The 27,185-nt window shown below is 31.5% G+C and overlaps 2 protein-coding genes and 1 long non-coding RNA gene across 4 annotated transcripts; all 3 read left to right on the top strand.

Annotated features, from left to right (window-relative positions):
• Positions 1-243: 243 nt before the first annotated feature.
• On the top strand, positions 244-1,947 carry LOC131613351 (uncharacterized). The gene is made up of 4 exons (XR_009287598.1): positions 244-341; positions 508-759; positions 827-914; positions 1,754-1,947. It is a non-coding gene; the product is annotated as an uncharacterized LOC131613351 (long non-coding RNA).
• Positions 1,948-4,580: 2,633 nt separating this feature from the next.
• Positions 4,581-19,279, top strand: LOC131643690 (exocyst complex component SEC5A-like). 2 transcript variants are annotated; one of them, XM_058913982.1, is made up of 21 exons: positions 4,581-5,129; positions 7,386-7,552; positions 7,714-7,805; positions 8,939-9,133; positions 9,323-9,450; positions 9,524-9,682; positions 9,945-10,055; positions 10,395-10,469; positions 10,974-11,111; positions 11,261-11,446; positions 11,715-11,858; positions 12,403-12,529; positions 12,604-12,814; positions 14,272-14,387; positions 14,539-14,773; positions 15,919-16,012; positions 16,558-16,635; positions 16,780-16,836; positions 17,602-17,751; positions 18,376-18,588; positions 18,872-19,279. In XM_058913982.1, exons 1-21 carry the CDS (start codon positions 4,752-4,754, stop codon positions 19,088-19,090), a joined length of 3,273 nt encoding a protein of 1,090 aa, XP_058769965.1. In that variant the 5' UTR covers positions 4,581-4,751; the 3' UTR covers positions 19,091-19,279. The 2 variants fall into 2 exon arrangements, with proteins under 2 accessions (XP_058769965.1, XP_058769966.1); XM_058913983.1 differs by having other exon boundaries at positions 4,993-5,129; positions 7,369-7,552.
• Positions 19,280-25,604: 6,325 nt separating this feature from the next.
• Positions 25,605-26,090, top strand: LOC131650128 (uncharacterized). The gene is made up of 2 exons (XM_058919859.1): positions 25,605-25,751; positions 25,842-26,090. The coding sequence occupies exons 1-2, from the start codon at positions 25,605-25,607 to the stop codon at positions 26,088-26,090; spliced, it is 396 nt and encodes a 131-aa protein (XP_058775842.1).
• The last annotated feature ends 1,095 nt before the right edge of the window (positions 26,091-27,185 follow it).

Genomic DNA, 27,185 nt, shown 5'->3' with positions numbered 1-27,185 from the left:
CTTTTTGTAACCAATTTGTACTTTTGGTTACATAAAAACCAATTTTTGTCCTATGTACTTGAAAACCAACAAATTTAATTCAACTTTTTGTACAACTATTTACAGCCAACTATTTACTGCGAACATGTCATTTCAAGGTTTTCTAAAAAAATCTCACAATAGAACACTTTTGTCCTCACTTCAAATTTTTCATCATTTCTCTCAATCTCTTTCTACCTTTATGCTTCTCTTCTGCGTCTCCTCTTCTTCCTCTCACTCTTTCTATCTTCTCTCATTTCTTTCTCTCTACTTCTTTATCTACATGTCTCTTATTCTTCTCACTTTCTTAAATTTATTACAAGGTATTTCTAATCTTCTTTAAAGCTTAATGTTTAAACATATTTGTTTTTGGTCAGATTTTAAGTTGGTTATGAAAATCTAATGTCATATTTTTTTTAACAAAATACGAGAATATAATTATTGAAAAATGGTTTGTTGGTTCATAGTTTTGTTTATTTCATTTTGCAGGGATTTTCTCTTGAGTTGGTAAGTAATTGTTCATCTCTTTTATATAAGTGAGGTATGTAAATGTTCTTGGTTAAAAAAAATGAATATTTGTTGCAAGTGTATTATGTTTACTGATTTTTGGACAAGGATTTGTGTGGTTTTACACACAACTGTTCATATTCTCCATCTAAATGAATATTATGTTGATTGATTTTCGAACAGGAACTTATCTGGTTTTGAAGAAAACTATGCATCTTCTTCATCTAACTGAAGGTTAGTTTATCTTCTTTGTCTACTTTTTTGTCCTCTTCATTTTCACTGTCATCTTTGTTGCAAACAGATTGACATCTATCTTGCAAACAAAAATAAAAAATCATGGATGAAACTGAAATCAAGAAGAAACATGTTATCAAGCTCTCTTAAATCAGGTAATTTTTTTTTCACTTCATTTCATCTTTACAAATTTTAAGAGTTTTATCTTGATTGATAAAAAAATAAGAAGATTATTTACAAATCTATGTTTACAAATTTCTGAGTTTATGATTTCATTATTTTTTACAAATACCCTATAACATTTATTTTTCAATTTTTTATTCTCAAATTTATTGATTTTCTTTATTTAAATAACAATTTTGATTATTTTTACAATATTTAAATATTTTATTTTTAATTATCAGATTTATTTTGTTTGCCTTATATAATGGATTTCCTTATTTAATAAATTTTAAGTTAACTTTTCATTTGGTTTTCATTATATTGTGTCCTGTAGTTCTTTTTTGATGCTCAACAACTTGAATTTGAATGAATGAGACATTTTAGTTTTTTTGAGAAAAAGTATTTCTGCAAGTTCTATTTTTTTAAGAAAAAGTCAATTCTATATTGATACTTCATATAATAAAGTTTTTTTTATCTTTTATTTATTATTCAGATCTAAAAATGATTGTAGGTCTGATTTGATTTTAAATTGTCTGAGTTTTTCAACTTCATAAGTGTCTTTGATTCTATTCAACAAATTAGTTTTGATTATTTACTTGTGGGGTGATTTTTCTGCAAAATGATTTTTCTACAATCAAATAAATTTGCTTATCAAAGAAAGGTGAAAACATTTTGAAAGGGCGTAGTAATAGATATGTGTAGATCAGTAGATAGATAGGGAGAGAGTTGATTTGAATCTAAGAGTAAGAGAAAAACAGTTGAATGTTATTTGTATGGGGAACCACTTTGCTGCACAATGGAAAGTATAATTAGTATTTAATTTTTGTTGCAGGTGATGTGATGCATTATCTACTTTTTTGGATAAACTTACACGCGCACAGTATACCTAATGCAGTACAAAATAATAGTGGCGTGGGAATAATGGACAACTTATTGAACTATTCAAAAGTTTTATTGCTCTTTATGTTGTATTCTAATTCTAATGCAGTGTTACTATTTTCCTGTTATAAAATATTAAGAAATTTTATTGCTCTATAAATTTTTTTTAATGCTATTTATGTTATTGTGTTCTTAATAGGTTTAGACTTTACTCCTAAGGGGTTTTGGCTTGGTCCCCTTGTGTATTTTGTGCTCCTTTTTTCATTTTAATGAAGTTTTAGTTTATATAAAAAAAAGTGGACCGTATAAATTATATGTATTTAAGTTGTTGTTTTTTTTTGCTTTTTTATATTTAAATAGTAGTTAATTTGCCTTTAATTTGATTTTTATGTTAGTTTCTAAATATAGATTATATGCATTTAACTTATTTTCTTTGTTATTCTTTTTATAATTAAATAATAGTTAATTTGCATTTAACATAATGGAATAGTAAATATATTATTAATGACTATAATGAATTATATGAATAGTTATTTTTAGTTTTAATTTTTGATTTAATAACATTAAATTATAAAATTAAATATACTTTATATATTTTAAGTATAACAATTTTTGTTATTCATGGCTCTAATTTTTAAAAAAAAATATTGGTACTCAAATATTTTATTACTAAATATTTTAAAAAATATTGATACTCAAATATTAAAAAAAATATTGATACATAAATATTTTATTACTAAATATTTAAAAATACGAGTATTTTGATACTCAAATATTTTATTACTTAATGTATTTTATTACTATTTCTTAAGCCTATACGTAATATTTGTGTATTTAACCGTCTTTTTTTAATATATTGTATATAATATATTAATTAAGATGAAATATATTGATATATATTAAAATATAATGGGTTGTGTATAATGTAAATGGTTTGTAATGTATAATTTGTTTGATGTTTTAAATATTTTTTAGAAATGTTATTGATAAAATATTTAAATATTATTAAATTTAATAAATTTGTTTTATTTTTGTGTTAAAGAGTTTCAATCTTATATTAAATTATTATACTCTTCATTATTAGATATCATATTTTTTACTGTAATTTTTAAGAGAAGTAGGTGAATGCGTTGTATGAACGGATGTTATGAATGATTATTAAATGATATAAGAATAATACTAATTTTACTCAATAATACTAATTATAATTCATATCAGATTATGAAATAATGTTATGAAAAATATTAATTATAATTTGTATAAGATTATAAATTTAAATAATGTTATGAAATAATTATTAAATGATATAAGAAAAAATCAATCTTTATAATAAAAGTAATATATCAGATTATGAAATAATGTTATGAAATAATTATTCAAATACTTTTTATTAAAAAATGGTATACGGTAAAAAATCTACTAATCTAAATATTTTTATATACGAAATTTACTATTGATCCAAATATTTTTGTCAATGATACCTAAAAATAATAATATTTGTATACAAAAAAAAATCTATTATTTACGAAAAATAGTATTTATGATCCAAAATTTTTTATTCAAAAATGGTATATAGGAAAAAATCTACTATTGATCTAAATATTTTTATATACGAAATTTACTATTGATCCAACTATTTTTGTAAATGATACTTAAAAAAATGAAGTATGTATACGGGAAAAAAATTTATTGTTGATTTAAATATTTTTATATACGAGAAATGATATTTATGATCAAATATTTTTGATCCAAAAATGGTATACGGGAAAAATCTATTATTAATCTAAATATTTTTATATAGGAAAAATTTAATATTGATCCAAATATTTTTGTAAATGATACCTAAACAAATAATATTTGTATACGAAAAAAAATCTATTATTTATGTAAAATGGTATATATGATCCAAATATTTTTTATTCAAAAATAGTATACGGGAAAAAATCTACTATTGATCTAAATATTTTTATATACGAAATTTACTATTGATCCAAATATTTTTGTAAATGATACCTAAAAAAATGAAGTTTGTATACGGGAAAAAAATCTATTATTGATCTAAATATTTTTATATACGAGAAATGATATTTATGATCAAATATTTTTGATCCAAAAATGGTATACAGGAAAAAATCTATTATTAATCTAAATATTTTTATATACGAAAATTTAATATTGATCCAAATATTTTTGTAAATGATACCTAAACAAAAATAATATTTGTATATGTATATAAAATCTATTATTTATGAAAAATGATATTTATGATCCAAATATTTTTTATTAAAAAATGGTATACGGGAAAAAATCTACTAATGATCTAAAATTTTTATATACGAAATTTACTATTGATCCAAATATTTTTGTAAATAATACCTAAACAAAAATGAAGTCTATATACGGGAACAAATCTATTATTGATTTAAATATTTTTATATTCGAGAAATTGTATTTATGATCAAATAATTTTTATCTAAAAAAGGTATACGTGAAAAAATCTATTATTGATCTAAATATTTTTATATACGAAATAATCAATTAGTTATCTAAATATTTTGTTTCATTTTTAACATTTTATTAAAAATAAATGATGTATTCAAATGCGTGTAACAGAACAGAACCCGTGCGTATGCACGAGTTTGTTACTAGTTATATTAAAGAGAAGAGAGATTTTTCAAAAAAAAAGAAAAGAAAAGAAATTTATACCAATAAAAAAATTAAAAAAAAAGAAGGAGAAGAAAAAGAAAGAGAGCAAATAAACTGACCAAAAATAAAAAAAAAACATTGAAATTAGAAGATTCTCCTTTGAACATTCTTTCTTTCTTCCACCTTGGAAGAAAAAGAAAAAAAAACAACACAGTGACTCAGATCTAAAATCAACCAAACCACCGCGTCTCTTCTCTCTTCCATTCCGTTCACATTCACCGGCGAAGCAGAGAAGAGTCGAAGAAATGGCCAGCGACAGTGATGAGGACGAGCTTCTCCAGATGGCGTTAAAGGAGCAATCTCAGCGAGATCTCAACTACGGCAAATCCTCCAACAATCCTCGTAAACCCGTCGCCAACTACGTTCAACCTCCGTCCTCTCAACCTAAGAGGTCAGCGCCTCCCGCCGGCGCGAAACATCCGCAATCGAAAGGCAGAGTGGTTGACGACGACGATGATTCCGAAGTGGAGATGCTTAGCATATCCAGCGGTGATGAGGATAATGTTAAAGATCAGGTTACGACGTCGAAGAATCGGGGGACTGGAAGAGCACCGGCACGGGAGGATGATCGGACCTGGGATGGAGAGGAGCCTAGTCGTTGGAAGCATGTTGACGAAGCTGAGGTATGCTAAATGCCATTATTGCTACTAATTAGGGTTCATCTTCATATACGCCACACTTTATTCTTTTCAATTTCCTTATTCTGTTTGTTGATTGTTTAATTGTTGAAATAACTGATGATATAATGATTAATTGATGTAAATAATAGTTAGTTTGTGGTTTTTTCATTTCACTGATATTCTGCTGAATCTGTTGGAATATATTTGGTTATCTATACAGTGTCTTAGAATATCTTTTATTGTGGTTTTAGTTTCCAAATGCTGTTTTCTTATGAATTTAGATAATTTGGATGCTGCTGTGAATGGTTGCTTGCATCTTCCACTCTGTGCCTCTTTGGTAGTTTCACTTCCTTCTTGGCTGTGCCATATTCTGATTTTCTGACCTAGTTAACTTTCTAGCAGTGTTTAATTCATGTTTCCCGTGTTCTCGAGCTGTTTTTCCAGCTGGAGTTTTGGAGCCCATATTACTCCTTAACAAACGATCTTAAAGTTTAGAAAACTTTAGCTTGAAAGGAAGTGTTAAAGTATATTTTAATGTTTTCAAATATTTCGTAGTAGAACCAATTGGTCCTTTGGACATGCTTCCTGACTTCATTATGTTTCTATATTTGTTTCCTTATTCTAGTAGTTGTATTAAGAAGGAAAGACTTGTTGCAGCAGTTGAAATTGTTACAATGTTACCTTGGACTACAGGTTTGAATCATGAAATATGTCTTTCCCAAATGTAAGATAATGTTGCCCAGTATGCAGATCTAACCCTGCCATGAACCCTTGAACATAGCCATATCTTTATAGCACCTCTTTTTAAAAGGTTTCACTGTGATGGTAAACTTGGGCTTTACTAGTAGTTCAGTAGTACTACACCAGTATGATTGATCCAACTCTCGTATAAATCGGTGCTAGTGCTTTGCATTTAGTCATACCAAATCATCTAATTTTTATATTATTCATCAGTATTTTTCTTTACTTTAAATCCATTAGAACCTAGACCCCGTGATTTCAGTAGGATCTAATGCTATGTTTTGGAAGTATTTACCTTCATATTTCTCTAAATATGCTTTTTTGAATAATATTCCAATTACATGAAATGCTGATTGATCTTTAGTCTCGGACATTCAGTAACCATAATGTGATAAATTCTAAAACCACATTGAAGAGCAGTTATAATGGTGAAGTATTACAGTTTCACTCTCCGGTGTTTTACTCTATGTTTGACAACATGAATATCCCAATATTGTTTTTCTAAAGCAAATAGTATACATGAAACTAAGGAACTAGTCTTTATTAATTCAATTCTTTCTTGTTCTTTAACGATTATTGTAGTATTGTATATCTTTGCATTTTGATTTATTCCATCCATTTAAATAAAAACTCATTATTTTTAATGTTTGTACTGATAACAATTCAGTTGGTTAACAGAAAAAACCTGAGTACTATTAATATCCCCATGACCTTGGACTTACTAATTAGAAGCATCTTAGATCCTGATACTATCCTCATTGTAACTAGGGTGAAATTTGACCTAATATGTTTTGAAAGGCTGTTTACTTGTTTAGTTGAAAGCAATTCAATTTATTGGCATCTCATGTTTCTGCACTATATTTGGCTTTTGATTTCTGCTTGCCATTCTTTTTTCTTTTTGTCATTGCTTGTTCTTTTCCCGTTTTAATATACTGTGAGAACTCTTGGAATCTAGGATGGAAATGAATCATGAGCATCTCCCTTTTCATACTCTACATTAGGCATGCCCTTAAAATTTGGGTTAGGCCTATCCCAACCCCAAAAGCTAGATCTAGAGGTGAGGATTGTCCAAGCATTTTAAGGACTACTTTGACCATAGATATGTGGAGGTGAGATCATAACTCATTCCCTCACCCCCAAGAGGGGGCATTTGAAGCAAGGACAAATGCGGGTGGAAATAACAACATCCCCTAACGCGTAGGACTTATAGCGTGGATAAATACATGCCCGGAAACACATCTAGATACTATCTTAAAATTTGGGGTAAGTAAAATTTGCCTAAAGCCTTTCAAGGAGTACTTTGGCCATATCCCTAGTCGACGTGGGATCTCAACCCATGCTACATTTGCTTTTTCATATTTTTTGTTACTATTTGTTATTAATATTTCTTTTGCTTGAAGGATTGTAAGTTTCAGTGCCTTATTCATATTGGTTTTCTTCAGTTAGAAAATTAAGCATATTAAATGAAAGTACTTATGAAATTCTGTTTAATTTAATGTAGTTGGGCTTCTTTGACAGCTTGCTCGTAGGGTTCGTGAAATGAGAGAAACAAGAACAGCACCCGTGGCTCAAAAATTTGTGGCTCCAAAATTTGAAAGAAAAACTTCTGCAGTGGCTAGAAAGGGGCTTACCTACTTACAGTCATTTCCCCGTGGCATGGAATGTGTTGATCCACTGGGTTTGGGGTAAAGTTCATTGTAATGCTTATCTTGCATTGTGTTTGTTATATTCCTCTTATTTATTTATTTATTATTATTTTTTTGCGCTTATAGCTGGCATCTTTTCCACATTTCTTCAGTTTTCTGAGGGATTAGTCCTTATTGTTTATTGGTATTGGTTTTGACAGGATCATAGACAATAGAACACTGAAGTTGATCACCGAGTCTTCTTCAGATACTTCTCCTAAGACTGATAAGGATCTAGATAGCAGCCTACGTGGTAACTGTTTTTTTGTTGTTAGATATTATTTAGCATATTTACGCATTTTTAAAGTCGGTTTATTTATGGCAGTTATATTTTACAATGCAATAATAATATAATTTTTACCAATTAAGTATTTTGTTACAAGATTTGATTAATAGAAAACACATGCCTAGGAAGCTCTCTTACAATCAACTACATCATATGAGGTATTGCTCTGTATTTAATATAAATACAGATTCTTTGTACCTCCGTGATTTTCAAATTGAGCGAAGGTTCTGTATAAGGAAGGTAAACTGTACCTGTAGACTGTTATGCTAGAATCGAATTGGAATGTGGAATAATTTATTGGTTACTGGCTTAGTCTGTAGAGTCTTTTAAGTAGGCTGTTTAACTGTTTGAAACTAGAGTTCAAAAGATGAAGAGAGTGGAGGAAAAACACCATAGGCTTCACAACTAGGGTTCTCAGGTTCTGGTATTATTGCTGAAAGTGGAATAAAAAAAAATTTGATGTCTAGGGTTGCCATCACCTTTTGATTTTTTTAATTACTGATTATGCCACTTAAATAAGAGTATATGTCAGAACTTGGGGGCTAATGAGTCCACGACTCAGGACCCAATGTATTAATCAGCCTACAATAAACATGGGAAAAACCAACATCTGGGGTAAATTAAGAATATTCTCACAAAACTGAAGGCCATTAATAGATTTAAATAATCCCTTTCCGTAATTGCAATTTAATGGGATAAGATTATGTTTATGGTTTCTTTTTGGTGTTAAGCTCATGGCTATTTCAATTGAGTGTTCTATTTCCGCTTGAGGGAAATTTGGTTCATGCAGCAATTAGCAAATAACTGTTCGCTAGTATTTCCTAGATTGTTGGAAAACAAGTATCACCTTTATCATCATTATTACTGTCCGCAAGTATTTCCTAGATTGGTTGGAAAACAAAATACTATTATTATTATTATTATTATTATTATTATGATTTATTATTATTATTATTATTATTATTATTATTATTATTATTATTATTATTATTATTATTATTATTATTATTATTATTTAGGTTCTCTTTTTGGTTTGCATGTATGTGCTTCTACTTAAGTGTTGATGGTGATATGATAGTGTCTTTGATGCAACTATACAGAAAAATTGCTGTATTTTTCGGAGAAATTTGATGCAAAATTGTTCTTATCACGGATACACTGTAATACAAGTGCTGCTGATCTGGAGGCCGGCGCGTTGGCTTTGAAGACTGATTATAAAAGTCGTACTGAGCAGAGGAAGCAGTTAGTTAAGGACAACTTTGACTGCTTTGTCTCCTGCAAAACCACAATTGATGGTACAGACTTGAGTTTAGTTCAACCATATAGTTGTCTTTTATTCTTGGGCGAATACTGTTAGGCGTCATGCCCAAGTTCACTCTTTATTTCTCATTAGATTTCACTGAATGTAGGCAAAAAAATAAAATATCAACAGCGCCACCACCTCCTTTATTTTAATGTGAAGCTCTTCTTTCTTAATTTGACAGATATTGAGTCAAAGTTAAGACGAATTGAGGATGACCCTGAAGGGTCTGGGACTTCTCATTTGTATAATATTATTCAAGGAGTTAGCTTGCAGGCTAATCGTGCTTTGAAGCCTTTATTTGAGCGTCAGGTGGGTGAATTCTAGAGTTATGACTGCTATTCTAGATTTTGGAATATGTTAATTATTATTCATGACTTTGTAGGCTCAAGCAGAAAAAATTAGGACTGTTCAAGGAATGCTACAGAGGTTCCGTACACTTTTCAACCTACCAAGTACTATTCGTGGCAGCATTAGCAAGGGTGAATATGATTTGGCTGTCAGGGAATACAAGAAGGCCAAGTCAATTGCTCTGCCCTCTCATGTATAAAACTATTGTATTGATTTCGACCTTTCTGTAGGTTTCCACTGTATCATTGTTAAAACAAGTTTCTCTTAGAGTTTCTTGAAATTCTAGTATACATGCCCCTGAATTTTTGTTCTCAAGATTCATTGATACAAGAATGACTTCCATTTAGGCATATATTAGGGTACATCATATATGTGGTTTTTATCTGGTTATTGTACCGAGTTACTTTGTCATATTCCCTTACTTATTAAAGCTAATTCTTGTGGTCTTTCTTCAGATTCAGGTAGGGATCCTGAAACGTGTTCTTGAAGAGGTTGAAAAAGTAATGAATGAGTTCAAGTCCATGCTTTTCAAGTCTATGGAAGATCCACACATAGATATAACAAATGTGAGTTGTCAATCTCTTCAGTTTGCCAGGAATTACTTGAAAAGAAGCTTTGACATGCAAACAAGGTTGCATTTCATTATGTAGTATCTTTGCTTGTTGGGACCAGTGATCCTATGATTGTTTCCCGTCTTATTTTGTTGCTACTATTTTACTAATGTGCTAAATGTCTGAATAAGAATTACTACTAATAATAATAAAATTAAATTCAGTAAAAATAGATTATTTACAACAGTATTTTATTATGTGTTGATATGGTGATCAAGTTAGAGAATGATTGTAATAGCCTTAGTGTTTTTCTGTATGTGAGGTGATTCTAATACACGTTTGTTCTTCATGTAGCTTGAGAATACAGTGAGGTTGTTGATGGATTTGGAGCCGGAGTCAGATCCTGTATGGCACTATTTGAATATACAGGTTGAAAAATCCTATGCATGTTGTGTTTTTAAGTACTTGTAATTGTTTTCATATTTCCTGCTAGAGTTGTTTGACCATATAATGTATACCAAAAAGTATCAAATAGTAAGGAAAAGAATGCCAATTGCTGGGATGTTGATGCTGTTACTATTATTGTTAGGAACCCAAGATTTAAATTCCAAAGAAAGAACAATTCTATTAAGAAAATAGGAGAAAAATCTCTCCTCCCAGGGTTTCCCCTTCACAATAGAGTTGTTACTCTATTCACAAATGATTACAATATTTAATATTCACTCTACATTATTCTATATCCTGACAATTATAGACCTGTGTAAAGACTAAGAATCATGAATTGTACCCTCTTTCCCATTAATTTTAATTTTTGTTGGGTACAACTTCCTATTAGTTATTTGCCCCTTAAACTTCAAATATTTTAGAGCTTGCCATTTTCGCATTCCAAGTGATGGCCAAATTGCTGAGTCCATTGGATTTTTCCCTTCACAGAATCAGAGAATACGTGGTTTACTTGAGCAGTGTACATTAGACCATGAGATCAGAATGGAAAATTTGCGTAGCGAGTTGCATGAAAAGGCTCTTTCTGATGCCAGATGGAAGCAGATTCACGAAGAATTGAACGAACCTGTAGGTGCAAAATGTCATTAAGCTGTATTGTAAAATGGTTGAATTTTTATTTATTTTGAAACTCGGTATTCGGCTTAGGGACCGACTAATTAGGGGTACCAATTCCTTAACTTTTTCTTTTTAATATTCTTTTCTATAACTATTGTCAGTCAGATATCAACAACTCTCTTGGTAATACCTATCCCGCGGTCCAGTCTCATCCAGTAGATCTAACTGGTGAAGAAGTGGATGGTCTAAGGGGAAGGTATATCCGGAGATTAACTGCTGTAATCATCCATTATATACCAGCCTTCTGGAAGATTGCACTCTCTGTTTTCAGTGGAAAATTTGCTAAGGTATTATGAAAAACTTTTAATTTGGTGTATGCGTATGCTTTAGCAATTTATAACCTTTTATTTTGATTCTGATTTAAGGCATGTTTTCAAGTTTTCAATTTCTCTTTCTCTGTAATCTTGACTCTGTTGGATTCTTCTGGAAACCCATTTAGTATCTTGTTTATGTATTTTACCATTCTATATTTCTTATTTCAACATTGTTTATTTTCTTGAATTTTCATACATAATTACATCCACTGTGTTGTTGTGGAATCTTTTTCTTGTCTAGTCTTCTCAAGTTCCCACAGATTCAAATTCCAATAATGCTGCAAATAAAATTGAAGAAAAAGCTGGAGATGGGAAATACTCAAGTCATTCCCTTGATGAAGTTTCCGCAATGATATGCAGCACAATATCACTGTATGGGGTCAAGGTAATTGTGTTCACTGTATGGACTAAAAATACTATTTTTTTGTTAAATGTAGAGACTAAATAAATAAAATTTAGTTAGGGACGAAAACTACAAGTACAAAAACATAATATTTTCAGAGTTTATATTTAATCCTTTTGGCTATGAAAATATGTTTTTCCCACCTTACAGTCTCTTTATAGTGATCACTGTCTCTCTTTTATATTCTGTTAGTGCTATAAGTCTGGTTAGTCTTCTGAATTTAACCTAGATAACTAGTTTATTCAGGCTAATTTTTGTAGCTTAACTCCTCCCCGGGTCTCACTATATCAGTCCTATTTGTTATATTTGGAAGTCTATTTTCATAAACATATGGTCATAGGGATGCCTACATGGCTATATGCCAAATCCTAATTCAGTTATTTAGAGAAGTGTTAATTGCAAAATGGTTGATTTGTCAACTAGGCAGGAATATGGTTTTCTTATTTTTCCTATTAGCTTTGCATGCATCGCTATATGCCAAATTCTAATCCAGCATACAAATCCTGATAATCTGGCATTGGTGCAGGTCACTAGCATTTTTCATGATCTAGAGGAATCGAATGTCCTCCAGTCCTACATGAGTGATGCCATTGATGATATATCTAAAGCATGTGCAGCATTGGAATTGAAGGAAGCAGCTCCTCCGGCTGCAGGTATCAAATTAACTTGATCTAAAAGTTACTGTGATCTGTTAATATTCTGAGTGTTTTCTTTCTTTTTGATCCAGTTGTTGCTTTGCGAACACTGCAACCAGAGGTTATAAGAATTTATGTTCTAAGGCTTTGCTCTTGGATGCGAGCATCAGTTGAAGAGGTGTCAAAGGATGTGTCATGGGTTATTGTTTCAATTCTTGAAAGGAACAAATCCCCATATGCAATCTCTTACCTGCCATTAACATTCCGTTCAGCTGTAGCTTCAGCAATGGATCAGATCAATTTGTAAGTCTAAATATAATCATATAGGATTTGATATGGGTTTCTGCCTAGGTTGTCAATTGAGCGCTATAGCAGAACAGCGTAGCGTTGGTAGGGTTCGGCGCAACGCTTTTGGCCTGTTAGCCGCTCAATAATTGCTGTGACCAATTGCGGCGAACTTGTGGCCCGTGCTGCTATTATTGTGTCTGTCATTAGGGTTTTCAGGCAACGTTACTCAAATTCCTTTTTTAAATCCGTTCTCTTTTTTTAAGGGTAAAATATCAATTCAAACCCTTATATGGATAATATTTTGTCCTTCATTTTGTTATGTCCTTTATTTCAAACAATCATTTTGTTCTTCTTCTCTAAATTTGGTTATGTTGTGTTCTTCTGTGTTTTTTATTGCTCCGAACTATAGGTTCTTTAGTTGTTAAGTATGACAGTCTGTTTAATTGTGTTTTTCTGTGTTTAGGTCTGTTTAATTGTGTGTTTTTCTATTTTTGAGTATTTATTTTTACTTTGTACGCATGTTTGATAGTCTTTGCAATACCGCTATAGCCTATAGCATTTTAAAGGGTCGGTGCTACACGACGCTACCTGGGATTAAACAACAGAGTTTTTGCTCAATGAAAATTATATGAACTTTATAATCTTATTTAACAACTATGTCTTCATATTCAAAACCTGGCTCATGATCATTTCACCTCTTAATTTGTAAATGCTCCATATGTCTGGTCATTAATTAGTCATTAATTAGCTCATCTGACTTCAGATCTTGAATATTTATGATTATGAGAAGGAGGCCTCAGATTAAACACTTTGCTAATAGATAGGATTTAGGTTATATTTTGAAGAGTTTCTTGACAAACTTCTGAAAATAATTTTAGGACTATTTTATGAACCCTGTTTGGAATAATGCATTAAGTAACTGTCTTATAGCTGTGAATCTATAGTCGCATCCATTGCCCAAGATATGATACTATGTCCCCGTGTTGGGCATCATTCAGCAGATACATGATACAAAAATAAGATGCAGTAAAAACCATGCAAAGCCATGTTATGGCATAGCAATTGCTTGTATCAAAAGTGAGTGTGTTGTAAGGTGGCTTGTGCAACAACTCCTAAACTAATCTCAATAGATGGCACCATCTACATGAATCGGTGCCACAAGGATATAACAAATTTCAAAACTCAAATTTAGCGAAACAATTTACAGAAAAGTATTTTATTTATTCTAATATTCTTTTTTTCAAATCCTTTTAATAGTACTGCTGGATTTGCTGAACTTTTTAATAATGGTATGTCTATTGATTTTCTTTTAACATACCTAACCATGTCAATGCAAATTTTGTTTGATAGTCTTTTCAGAAGTAGTTACCTTTTAAATGTTCTCCCTGACAGAATTGGCTCCTAATCTTTCTTGTCTTGATATGTATTATATCTAACTATTGGTGTTAATATTTATATAATGATCATTTTAGGATGCTTCGGTCCTTAAGGAATGAGGCAACAAAATCAGAGGATACATTTATCCAACTTCAAGAAATTCAAGAATCTGTTAGACTTGCATTTCTAAACTGTTTCCTGGATTTTGCTGGTATGTTGAATTAGTTTGCTCAATCTTTCACTCTATACGTACTTTTCTAGAAAAAAAAAATGAAATGAAATAAAAGCAAGATGGTGAAAGAACAATAGTGTCGGAACACTTGAATTTTCAGTGACAATTGCTTTTTATGGTCGACTGTCAGGTAATTTAGAGCGTATTGGAATTGAACTAGGCCAACATAACTCACATGAAGAAGGCTCCCATTTACCTAATGGATATACACATGAAGTAGAAGAAAGTGCACCTTCTGATTTAGGAGGGGGCGTTTCTGATCCCCATCAACAGTTATTGATTGTTCTAAGCAATATTGGATATTGCAAAGATGAACTTTCTTACGAGTTGTATGATAAATATAAACATATCTGGCAGCACTCCAGGTACATTATTATATTGTTAACATATATATTTTGCGGAGCCCATATTATATTTTCCTTTTCAAGGGTCTTTCTGTCTTGGGATATTTAAAATATTTTATTTCAATAATAGGATCGATACAAAGCTTATTCTAATCCAATTTTATCTCTATTTTTAGAATTTGGTCTAACTCAACCTCTAAAGCTAGCTCATAGAGGTGGGGGTTGCCCTCCGCTTATGACCACTTTTCATACCATATAACTATCAAATGCGAGACTCTTAACAAACATCCCTTACGACCATGACCTGCGATATGGAACGTGGTTCAGGTGATTTGATAATGTGTGGTTCATCATATTTAAGATAGGCTCCAGTACCATCTTAGAATTTGAGTTTAGGCCCAGCTCAACTCTAAAGTTTATCTAATGGGGTGAGGTTTCCTCCCATTTATAACCACTATATTAGGCCATATCACTATTCAATGTGGGACATTCAGAATCTCAACACCCCCCCAGTCAAGACTCAACATATGGAACGTAACTAGGTCGCTTGATAAGGGTGGCTCAATGGATCTAGGACGTAGTGTCTATTCTAGATCTATTATAGGGCCAAGATTTCTGTTATTCCCCCCTCATTTGTCCACATTCTAAATGTCTGAGCCCGAGCGTGCGGGCGTTTGTTTGGATCTTTGTTACCCCATTTGCATTAGTCCATGTTTCAAAAGTCCAGTCCAGTCTCCTAACAAGTACCACCAATCCAAACACTACTTTAAAAATCGGTTTTCATATTTCTTTATATTTTATAATTTGTTGCTTCATCAAATTAGGATTAGTAGGGGTCTATTAATTATCATGATTAGCTTCCTTGTCGATATTAATAAGGGTTAGTGTCGAGTCTTTTGTATATTTGGGAATGGTGTAAATCTATAAAATTGACTGCTAAGAGGGTTTCTCCCTGAGCAACCTAAATAACTCAACTTCAGTAATTTTTTAACTGATTAAATTTATCCTCTTCTATCCTTGCCTATGTGACTGACTATTTTAACCGACTAAGTAGGCAGAAATATTTTAATAAAACATATCTATCACACGATACGTGTTTTATTAAAATACTTTAGCATACTTTGTATTTACTAGTACATTCTGATTCTTGATTTCCTTTAATTCAGGGGGAAGGATGATGGCAACAGTGATGTACAAGATCTTGTAATTTGTTTCTCAGGGCTTGAAGAGAAGGTCCTTGAACATTATACTTTTGCAAAGGTAATTTGGAAAATGCTAATCCCTTCCTATAAATTTTAACTGGGAAGGAAGTAGATGATATAGAGGATATTAGAGTTATATGAGATTCTTATTACTTTTTTTGTTTGTGAATACCATTGCAATTATTGATTTTCATAAAGAAACTTTTCCAAATCGTATTATGTTTAACAATTCTCATGATCGGTTTATGGAAAAAGCATCAGTTGGAATAAAAGGCATTGCCTTTTGCTTCTTAAACATCAAGTTGTTGCATTATTCTGCATAAAATAATTTTAAGGTTTTGTGTGGTGATGGATAGTAGTCATAAGTTTCTCTTCCTCCAGGTCTACTAGTTTGTATCCTGCGCAGCTCAGTATTCTGCTAAATTTATGCAAAGTTATAAATTTCAAGTTAGCTAATAGTGGTCCAGAATAAAACTGTTTATTCTGAAGCAGGAAGGACAATGATTGTAGTAATAAGTATACCATTTCTTGTTAAAAAAAGCTGCACTCTGTAGTCTCGCTTTCACTATTCAGTAGACTGACAATTTCTTGTGCTCTAATCAGGCAACCTATATCAGATCTGCTGCTACGAGTTATCTGTTGAATTCTGGCATTCAATGGGGTGCAGCACCTTCAGTAAAAGTGAGGACCCTAGCAACAATAGTGTTTATTGTAAATTTGACTGCTTTTATTAGTTGTTTCTGTTTCTCTCCAAAATTATTTTTGCTTTGATTTTGGAAAATTATGTTTTAATATGAATTTCCATTTTATCCTTGTTTCTTTCAGGGTGTCCGCGACGCAGCAGTAGAGTTGCTTCACACATTGGTAGCTGTGCATGCAGAGGTAATTATTGCATGTGACAAGGGTTCAAACTCTACACTTTTTTAAGATGCAAAAGATAAGTTTTATTTGAAGGAATAAGTTTTATTTGAAGGAAGATATAGAATCTTGATGATACAATATCATCCTTAAAAATGTAAAACATCTACGGATCTCTTTATATCTGCCAAGAGATTTTCTAAGGCATACATCATGTGCATAACTCCACAAAGCCATGAAAATACTGGGTAGCAAAAGCAAACCTTGTGATTGGATGTTTTCTTTCAAGGTCGAACATTCTTTTCCAACCAAGGACACCAAAAAACTGGTATCAGATAAATCAGCCTTATTATACTTACTCTATCTGGACAAGACATGTGAAAATGCTAAAGAAGAATTGCTCCAACTTTGATTATCTGCCTGAGTTTTACTTGATTTACCAAAAACTTTCTTCCAATTATACCTAGATGTTGCTCAGTGTAGGAAAACATGTCCTATTTGAAGTAGATTATTAAATCTACATACTCATCAGGACTGCTGTCCTGATGAAGGGTTTGACATTGGCATATGTCAAATGGATTTTGAAGAAGGAATATTGTATTCAGATTAGCTTTACCTTTTGTGTGAACCTTGTTTGAGTATTTTAAGTCACAAGAAGATCCTATTCCTTGCTAAACTTAGTTTCTTAAAAAGTTTGAACAGTATCTGATCTGCACTAGTTAAGAAAAGAATTTTTTCCACTATATTTGCTCAATAGTAGACTGCTGAGGTTAACTGTTTTTGTCATAGGTTTTTGCTGGTGCTAAACCTCTCTTGGATAAAACACTTGGCATTCTCGTGGAAGGCTTGATTGACACGTTCATCAGCATTTTTCACGAAAATGAAAGCACAGATCTTAGGTTACTTGATACAAATGGATTCGGTCAACTCATGCTTGAGGTATGTTTTATTACTGTGGCATATGAAGGCTTATACGATAGTTGATATGCCATATGAAGCCCTCACTGAAGTTCCTTGCATGCATTAACCTTCCAACCCCTTAGATTTTAGAATCTTAAAGCTTCTGCAAAATAATCAAATCTCTAATTTTTTGATATGTTGCTTTGAATAGGTTCTGTAAAGAAAATTAATAGCACTATGAAGTAAAAAAAATTACTTTTTACAATTGTAATCAAATGTCTTAGTTACACAAAATCTCTAAATATTATATTCTTTCTTACACAACCTTGAGATCATTTTTTTTAATGTTTAAAGATACACTTATTGTTTTCTTACTAGACAAGCTTTCCTATTTCTCACTGGTCTTTCCTAGTCAGACGTTGTTAGAGATACATCTAGTTAGTTAGGAATGACAACATCTGTCCTTCCTTCCTAACTAATTAGATGTATCTCTAACAATCTCTAACATTAGTAATCCCAAGTAAGACCTATATAGCTCAGGTTGGGTATGAACACCAACAAAATGTTCTCTTCATGACATTATTTTCAATAAATTTGCTACAACATGAGGTGCTTATATCATTTATAGTTCTTTTCTTGATTAACTGACATGTATTCCTGCAGCTTGAGTACTTCGAGACGGTTTTAAACCCATATTTCACACCTGATGCAAGAGATTCCTTGAAGTCTTTACAAGGACTACTTTTGGAAAAAGCTACGGAGAGTGCAACTGACGTTGTTGAGAATCCAGGACATAATCGTCGGGCTACTCGTGGTAGTGAAGATGCAATTGCAGACGATAAACAAGGAACAACTGTATCACCAGACGAGCTCATTGTAAGCAACTGATTAAAATAGTATTCATTTAATCTGTCTGAATTTTGAGAATGTTTTTATTAAACTAGTGATTATATTGTTCCCTTGATTTGTGCTGGGGGTGATGCAACTGTTGAGACATGTATTCCCATTATGAAAATGAGGTTTATTTTAATGTTTCTATACTTTGCAAAATGACTTAATTGTATGGAAAAGATTATTTATATTGGCATCTAATAAACTATTTATATGTTGAGTTCTACTTCTAAATTTACTGTCTAAATCTGTATATTGTGCATTTCAGTCTCTTGCACAGCAGTACAGCTCAGAGTTCCTTCAATCAGAACTTGAGCGGACACGCATTAATACGGCATGCTTTGCAGAATCTATTCCTTTGGACTCTGTGCCAGAAGCTGCCAAATCTGCCTACTCTCCCTACAGGAACTCAATGGATTCTCCTAGCAGATCCTCCAGAGGTACATATAATACTGGATCCTCAACTTTCTCACGGCAAAGATATTGATGAATATAAACTAGCACCTTATTCTTTTAGTTTGTTTGCCTATTATGTATTTAATGTTGTATATTTTTGTTTTTTTTATAGTTAATGAAAAGTTGTATTCTTTGCATTGTTGTCATTTATTCTCTTTGTTTGTAAAGGTGGATGACGATTACCACATTTTAATAAGTTTTGGACTGTATGTCGGCACAATAGCCTAAAGTGCAATCAGTTTTGTCATTTGGGATTTAAAGATGGGATGATCTGTTAACTGGATTTCTGCAACCTTTGGATGCGTGAACAGTAATGATCCCACTATAGAGAGTCGTTGTGACCAACACTTAGGGGTAGAAAAAGAAGAAAATGCAACATAATATAAAAATATAATTGTGACAATTTCATGTGTTAACTTTTTCTTTTAAAGAAAGTTTGAATTTGTTTTGTTAGGAAAACTCAATCCCAAAATCTTGAAACCAAAAAAAGACTGAGAAAACATAAAAGGAAAACTCAATCTTCTAAATCTTGAAATCTCTTTATTCAAACTCTAACCGCCTTTCATCCCTTCCCCATTGATCACTCCATATCCTACGGCTACACACCTTTAATTACCTCCACCGTCACGTAGAAGGATGACTAAGAAAAGAAACCAAATCAAATTCATGCAATGAATTAAAATGAACAAAAGCCATACACAATCAACCAGAAAATCCATTCAAATGAAAAAAAAATACATACATTAGTTCTTTTAACAATTATGAAATTCATCATTGTAACATCAAATGAAATCGAGCAACTTAAAAATGAGATTAATTTCTTCTTTTTACTAAATGAAAAATGATTCGTTGGATCAGTTGGATCAGATGTGAGATTTTTGTGTCAAGATATGAACATAGATGTTTTTTTACTTAAAAGATTTTTTTTAAAAAATCTTCCGGAGACTAATACAATTATAATTATTTACAGAGACTAAACATATATATGTAATATAGTGAACTTTGGATAAACTCAAAATAAGTGCTAACAGAAAACTAAGATACGATTAAGCATATATATAGATCTCTTCAATTGTGATGTGTTCCAAATTTCCAGATAAATTCTGTTAATTTGATAAAGTTGATACAACTGAGTTATTAACTGATAAATGATTCTTAAATTTCACTAACATTTGATCAAAAGGAAAAAATAACCAGAAACATAAGGTTTTAATAAGAACCTTTTTAGTTAGTAATGATCTATTTGAAAAAGTGATGATAATATAAGATTAATAGTGTAATTTAACCTCAAATATATTAGAGGTTTTAAAAGACTTAGGTTCCGGTTTTTTTCTAAAAATGATTTTTATATTATTACAAAAATTTGTAATTTTTTTTATAAAAGTTTTAAATGAAAATTTAGTTTGAATAATTATTTTTAAAATGTTATTTTAGGTGTTCATTATTTTATTGAAACTTTTTTTAGATATCAAAATTTTAAAAAATCACTTAATTTTGAAGCTATTTTAAATATTTTTTTATAAAATTCATTTTTAAAATGCAAATTTTTGAAAAAAATTATAATTTCAACTATATTTTGATCTTTTATGTTATAGGATGTCAAAATTAATTTTTCAATTTAAAAAAACCAAATATAAAAAAATTTATAAAATTAAAAAAAAACTATTTTATAAAATCTATTTTTAAAAATACAAAGAAAAAAATTATTTTTTTAAAGTAAAGAAAAACGGGCCCATATTTTTGTGATATAATAATTTGATAAGGGTATGTTCAACTTTATCTAGATTTGACTTCACAAAATAATCTTAATAATGTTTTAAGTTTTGAAGCAACTTATTAAGATGATGGAAGTGAAAGTTGTTGAGTCATATACGAGTTTTGTGTGTTTTGTTGCGTAGAGATAACAATCTATATATATTTGGTAAAGGTGGTGAAGGAGATATTTTGCTAATGCGAATATTTTATTTTTTTTGTTGAGATTTTGGAGTTGGAGAAATCGTAAAAAGTTTATCAAAATAGGATGGAGATCACATTGTCGAATTGTCACTTTGTGTTATTTGACCATCTTAGGAGCACCCTTTATATTCACCAGTTGTGATTGTGGTTTCTGGATAGACAATATTCTTCGGTTGCTCTTTGAGATGGTGTTTCATGTTGTCATCGACTTTAAAAAATCTTCGTTGAATCACTTTCCATTCGGTCATAGTAAATATATTTGATTTGTCGTCCTTCATCACACCATCATCATCAAACCAAATCATTTTCCAGTGGATGTAAACTTCATCCATTTGTATTGGGCTATCAAGTTTCATATTCTTTGAAATTAAACAAGCACATGAAAGACAATACGTCTTCTTAATTGTACATCCACACTTTTAGCTATCTAGACCCACTTTCTCGGCTTGCTTGGCTTTGTGATAACATAAATTCAATTTCGCTCGCAGGGGCCGGAACAGGATAGGGAGAGTTAGACTTTGTTAAGCCTGAGCCTGACCTGCTAAATAATCTAAAGCATAAGTCCGACCTGTAGCTTATCATATGCTTACTTGTAGGCCCGAGCCTAGCCTTCTTTAAGGCTTGATTGACCTACTAGCTTACTTAAAAGCATATTTTATTTGAACATTTGTAAGTAAGCAATTCAATTAATATTAAATAGACAAACAAATCAAAATATCAATATGAGACTAAATATTTATTTTTATTGACTCATTCGAGTTTACCTATTAGCATATATTTTGTGATACTATTTATTTGAGAGAACTTATGAAAATAACTTATGACAACAATTTATGGCATTGTTCATTAGAGTTTTTTAACTTATTTTCATAAGTTGTTCAAGATAACTAAGCTTTATTTTTGTAATTTAATTCCAAGTACAAAATACAATTTAATAATAATAATATTCATGTTTATTTAAATAGGCCAATCTGATAGACTTCAAAGGTTTTTTTATGGCCTGTGGCCTAGTCTTTTTTACCTAATAGGCTTATAAAAAAACCTAAATCTTTTCTATTTGAAAAAAATCTTAGCCCGTTCTGGGCCTGTGTAGGCTAGATCGTAGGTCCTTGTTAGTTGACATGGCCTATTCCCACGTCCACGACTACTCGAGATACATTATCCAATTTCTCTAAATCTGTGATCAAACACCATGATGTTGCGACCAAATGATGTTTGTATCTCGTTATGGTGATTTTAGATCATTTGATTTACGGACTCCTAATCTCTGCATAAATAACTTTTACTATTTCCCAACCAATTCTTCAATGTAGCATGAGCAAATTCAACTCTATTAGTTGTTTTATTTCCAAAGTGTCCAACCTGAATGGTCCAAGTACAAACAAGCCCCCCCCCTCACTTGGTCTAGAATTGTACTTTCAACATATTTCAAGAAATTCAGATATTTCTCACACACCTTCTAAAATGTATTACAAGATCGACATATAACTCTTATGTAGAAGAATTTAGGCTTAAATAGTCAATTGACCCCTGTAAGTTGGCGTATTTTTGTTTTTTAGTATATGCATTTTTTTTATGGATAAAGTCCTTAAATGTTGAATTGCATTTGGTTTTAGTCCCCGACGCCAGCCTCTCGTTATAAAAAGCGATGTGGCTAACATTGTTGATGTAACTTTATATTTTTTGAGTTTCAGTTAATGAATCAGATGGTAACGTGGATTGTGTAGTTTAGGGGTGTTAAAAGGAAGGACCAGATATAAAATAAAGTGTTATTTCAAAATCATCATCTTCTTCCTCATTCCAATATTATCTTCTATTTTCCTCCGTTTATGCATAATCTTGCATTAACTTATTCTTTCTTCCATTTCTGAAAAATTAAAACATTTCTAACTCCTCTGTTGGGAACTCAACCTCGTTTTAAATCCCATAATATGGTTGTAATAGATCAATGAGGATGTTCATGTTCATTTCTATTTCACTCTCTAAAAGGAGATATTAGAAATGTGCAAATTCAGGGGTAAATTTGATTTTAATTTGTTCATTGTTCATTGTACATTGTTCATATAATTATGATAATTTCCATTGTTCAAACTCATAGGCAGTGAGTAGTCGTAAGCTATTCATATGGGATAATGAATTTGACGGCCATCCTCCATATGTTCGCAACACATCAAGTGAATCTAGAATCCCAACCGCTTGCAATTGCCCAGAGGTAGTGAAGGACTTAACTAGCATTATAAAAGACTCTAAGTGAAGGAAAAATGAGGAGATGAAGATGAAGTTTGAAATCGAAAGGAACAAAACCAAGTTGTTTAAGATTTTGATAATTGTCTCTTGGATATTGTTCTTTGCATACTTAAAGATCTGTACTTGATGTTTGTAAAATAATTTAAATATAATAATTAGATCCTGCATTTATCGTGTTTCGTCCCTGTAAGTTTAGGAGCTTATGACTTTTGTTCATGTAATGGTTAATTAATGAATGAAGTTGAAGATTTTGCAAGAATTACAAAACTGTAAGTACATAATGCACAAATTTCATTCAAAGGTGTCTACTAGATGAATGTGAAGTGTTTGAATATAATAATTTAATGTTAGTATCTAATTGGTTTTGTCCCTGTAAGTTTGGGTTTATTTTTATTTTCGTCCTTGTACCTTAATTATTGACCTTAAAGAATGACCTTCATGAATTGAGATAACAATAATTGCAAAACTTGTATAGGTAGAAAGACACGAAGTGAACTTGTCTAACATAACCAAAATGCATATAATTCAAAAGACATATATGCTTGTCATCCAATACACATGAACTTGTATCAAAATACATAATTAAGAGGTTCCAAATTATATAACAAAAAGGTTTCAAAATGCATTTTAAGTTTTCTCAAATTACATAGCATAAAGATATAATCTCAAATACATCACTAAGATGTTTCATGTCTACAAAGTCATAGGTTGTGATGGATCACTTCCTTCTCCCTTGAGGTTCATGCATTTTAGAAACCTTGTTCTATAGCTTCTCCTCATATTCAAGTTTAATTTCCTTGAAACCTTTACTTGGTTTTTCTTTTTCTGCATAAAAAATGAAATAATGTACCAGAGGAAATCTTATAAACAATATGATTTAAACATATGAGTAGTGAGTTGCAGAAAATCAATTGGTTTAAGAACTTCAAGAGTTCCTACTGCTACCTAAGGCACCTCATGTTCAACAGGTGTAGACAAAATATAATCAGGTGCAAAAAGAGATATATTAGAATCATGTGCAGGTGGAGAAGTAAGAACAAAATCAAATGTTACATCATTCACATTTGGTTGAGGTTGTGTTGCCTCGAATGCTGTAACAAGCATTTCAAACCCAGGATCAATATCAATTGGTGCTTGTGTTGAAATTCTAGAAACATGTGCTTCTTGGGTTGCAGTTACAGATGCATTAGGTTCTTATGTAGATACCAGAAACATGTAGTTCTTGGGTTGCATTACCAGATGCAGTTGGTGCTTCATTTTTCTTAGGTTTTATATGAAAATACAACACTAAATTAATAACAAAAATGCAATTGGTATTATATCAACAACATTAGTAAATGATACAAATGTATGACCATGCATACCATTATTTTTTGAGTTTCAGGGTCAACCGCAAAACTAGTACAACTTCTTGCATTATGACCATCTATACCACATCTCGTGTAACAATAACTTGTATGTGTCCTTCCCTTGTTAGAGTCCTCATCAAGTCCTCTCCTCCTGAACTTCTTTGGTCTTCCAGGTCCTCTCTTGTAGGCTGGAGGTAACATTTCTTCAACATCAACCTCTGGCCACATGTCTTGTCCACTAATAGGACTTACATTAAAAATATAGCATGCCATATATGTATCCTTGAAGTCATAATCATTAAATAATTCCTCAGGGAGTTGGTTCTTAAATCCAAATACATATACTGCATGTCCACAAGGAATGCATACTAATTCCTATAAATTACAAGTACATGTTCTTTTTGAAGTGTCAACAATGAAAGTTTTTCTGATATGCACATGTTCAACTTGCCATATTTTTTCACTAGACCATGTTGGAATCCAATTACCTACATGTTCAACTTCCTTATCTAACCTAAGTCTAGGTCTAGACATTATTTTATGTTGCCATCTATCAATTAATTCTCTTAAACTATCAACTTTTTTACAAATCTGCCCCACTTTAAAGTGTAATAATCAAAATGCCTCATATTAAAAAAAAGGGTTAAATACCTTTTACCCCCTACCAAATAAGCGAGATTTGGTTTTGCCCCCTTTAAAAAACAATTTGTTGCGCATACCTTACCAAATGCAGATTCCAACCATTTAAATCTTTAACCATGTTTTTACCTATAACACCAGGTTACCATCCTACGTGTCTGTTACCAATGCCATTTTTTTAACCAATTGCCATGTTGGCACATCATCATCGTTTTCCCTCCTTCTTCCTCACAGACCATAAAATCCCCAAATCAAAAAGTTTGAACACTAGGGTTTGGCAAATCGTGTCCATCATCAAAGGCTGCGCAGTCTTATTCTTCATCATCTTCTTCGTCGTCATCATCACTAATAGGCATGGATCAAAGCTACAGCAATGGAAGCAGCAACTCGCTTGAGATTTCGAGTGTTCCCCAGTGTGGTTGTCGTTTGCCAATGAAGATGTGGGTAGCAAATACAATGCAAAATAGAAATCGGAAGTTTTGGAAGTGTCGTTTGGCTGGGGTAATATGTCGTATGATTTATATATTTGGCTGGGTTAATTTGACTCATGAAATATATGTGTTTTATGCCAATTTTTGTTGATGTTTGCAGGGTCTTAATTCTTGTGACTTGTTTTTATGGGACGATGAATTTGCCACAGCCATGGGTGAAAGTACAAAGAGTGAAAATCGTGACTGCAAGAAATGTAATGTTGCATTGGTGAAGTTGGAAATAACAGTGAAAAAGCTTGAAAAAACAAAGTTGAAAGTTACCATAATGCAGAAGAAGATGTATCAGATGAAAATGGTCTTCATGTTTTGCTTGATCATGTTTGCAGTGATTTTGAAGTTCAAGATTTAGGCATTAGAGTTCTATAATAACAAGATTGTTGTAGTATGCTTGTGTTAAGTTGTTATAGTATGCTTGGTTTAAGTTGTTGTAGTCTTGTGATGGGTTTGGTTAAAATCAGTCACGAAGAAAAATTATGTAAACTTCAAATGAATTAATGGAAATTTTTGTTTACAATTTATGGCATTAGATGTATTAAACTATCTCATTGTTTTGTTTATAAGGTGTAATGAATTAATTGTGCACCAGAAAATAAATTGTAAACAGGTAATGAGCACAAAATGTTGTTCATATTAATCAAGACATTAAGTCTTAAATTGTCAGAAGCATTAACTTACACAAAACATCAGTCAAAGATCACTTGTTCAAAACACCATTAACTTACACAAAACATAACATTGTCATAAAGTTTACACAAAACATGAGACAAAACATAAAGAGACAAGATTCTATTTCTTTGCTTTCTTGTTTGATTTCTTTGATCCACTTCCCTCCTCTTCATCTGTCAATGACATTGGTTGGTCACTATTGGATCCTAGCCCTGTAAATGGTTTTGGTTTTTTAAACCAATTTATCTTGATTCTTTCACTTGACCTCTTTCTCATTGGCTTGATCTCTTTCACTACTTTCCTTGTCTTGGTGGCCTCTTTGTAATTCTGAGCAGTGGTGATGTCTGGTAGGCTTGTTATGATATCATCAGAAATTCCATCAAAATAGTCAGTCTGAGCTGGATCAGTAGGGATAACTTCACTTGCTTGTGTTGCATCAGTATGGATAACTACACTTGCCTGTGTTTCTACAGCACTTTCATCATGGTTTACAGCATTTTGAGTAGAACCTTCTCCATCTGCATGCTGAGTTGTTTGAGTTGATTCAGTTGTCTTCACTTTTTTCTATCAAACAACAAAATTATCAGTTAGAATTATCAGTATCAATAATCACACATTAACAACAACTTAGGTTTGTACATCATACCTTTCTCTTGAGAGCATTTTTATCCTGAACTGAGCTTTTACAAGTCTGTGCATTATGCCCAAACTTATCACATGTTGTACATCTATAAGAGACTCCTGGCAACCTTCTTCTAGCCCCATCTTCACCAGTCTC

The sequence above is a fragment of the Vicia villosa genome, linkage group LG1 (assembly GCF_029867415.1).
Source record: "Vicia villosa cultivar HV-30 ecotype Madison, WI linkage group LG1, Vvil1.0, whole genome shotgun sequence".
NCBI lineage: Eukaryota > Viridiplantae > Streptophyta > Magnoliopsida > Fabales > Fabaceae > Vicia > Vicia villosa.
This window is presented reverse-complemented; position numbering and strand designations above follow the sequence as displayed.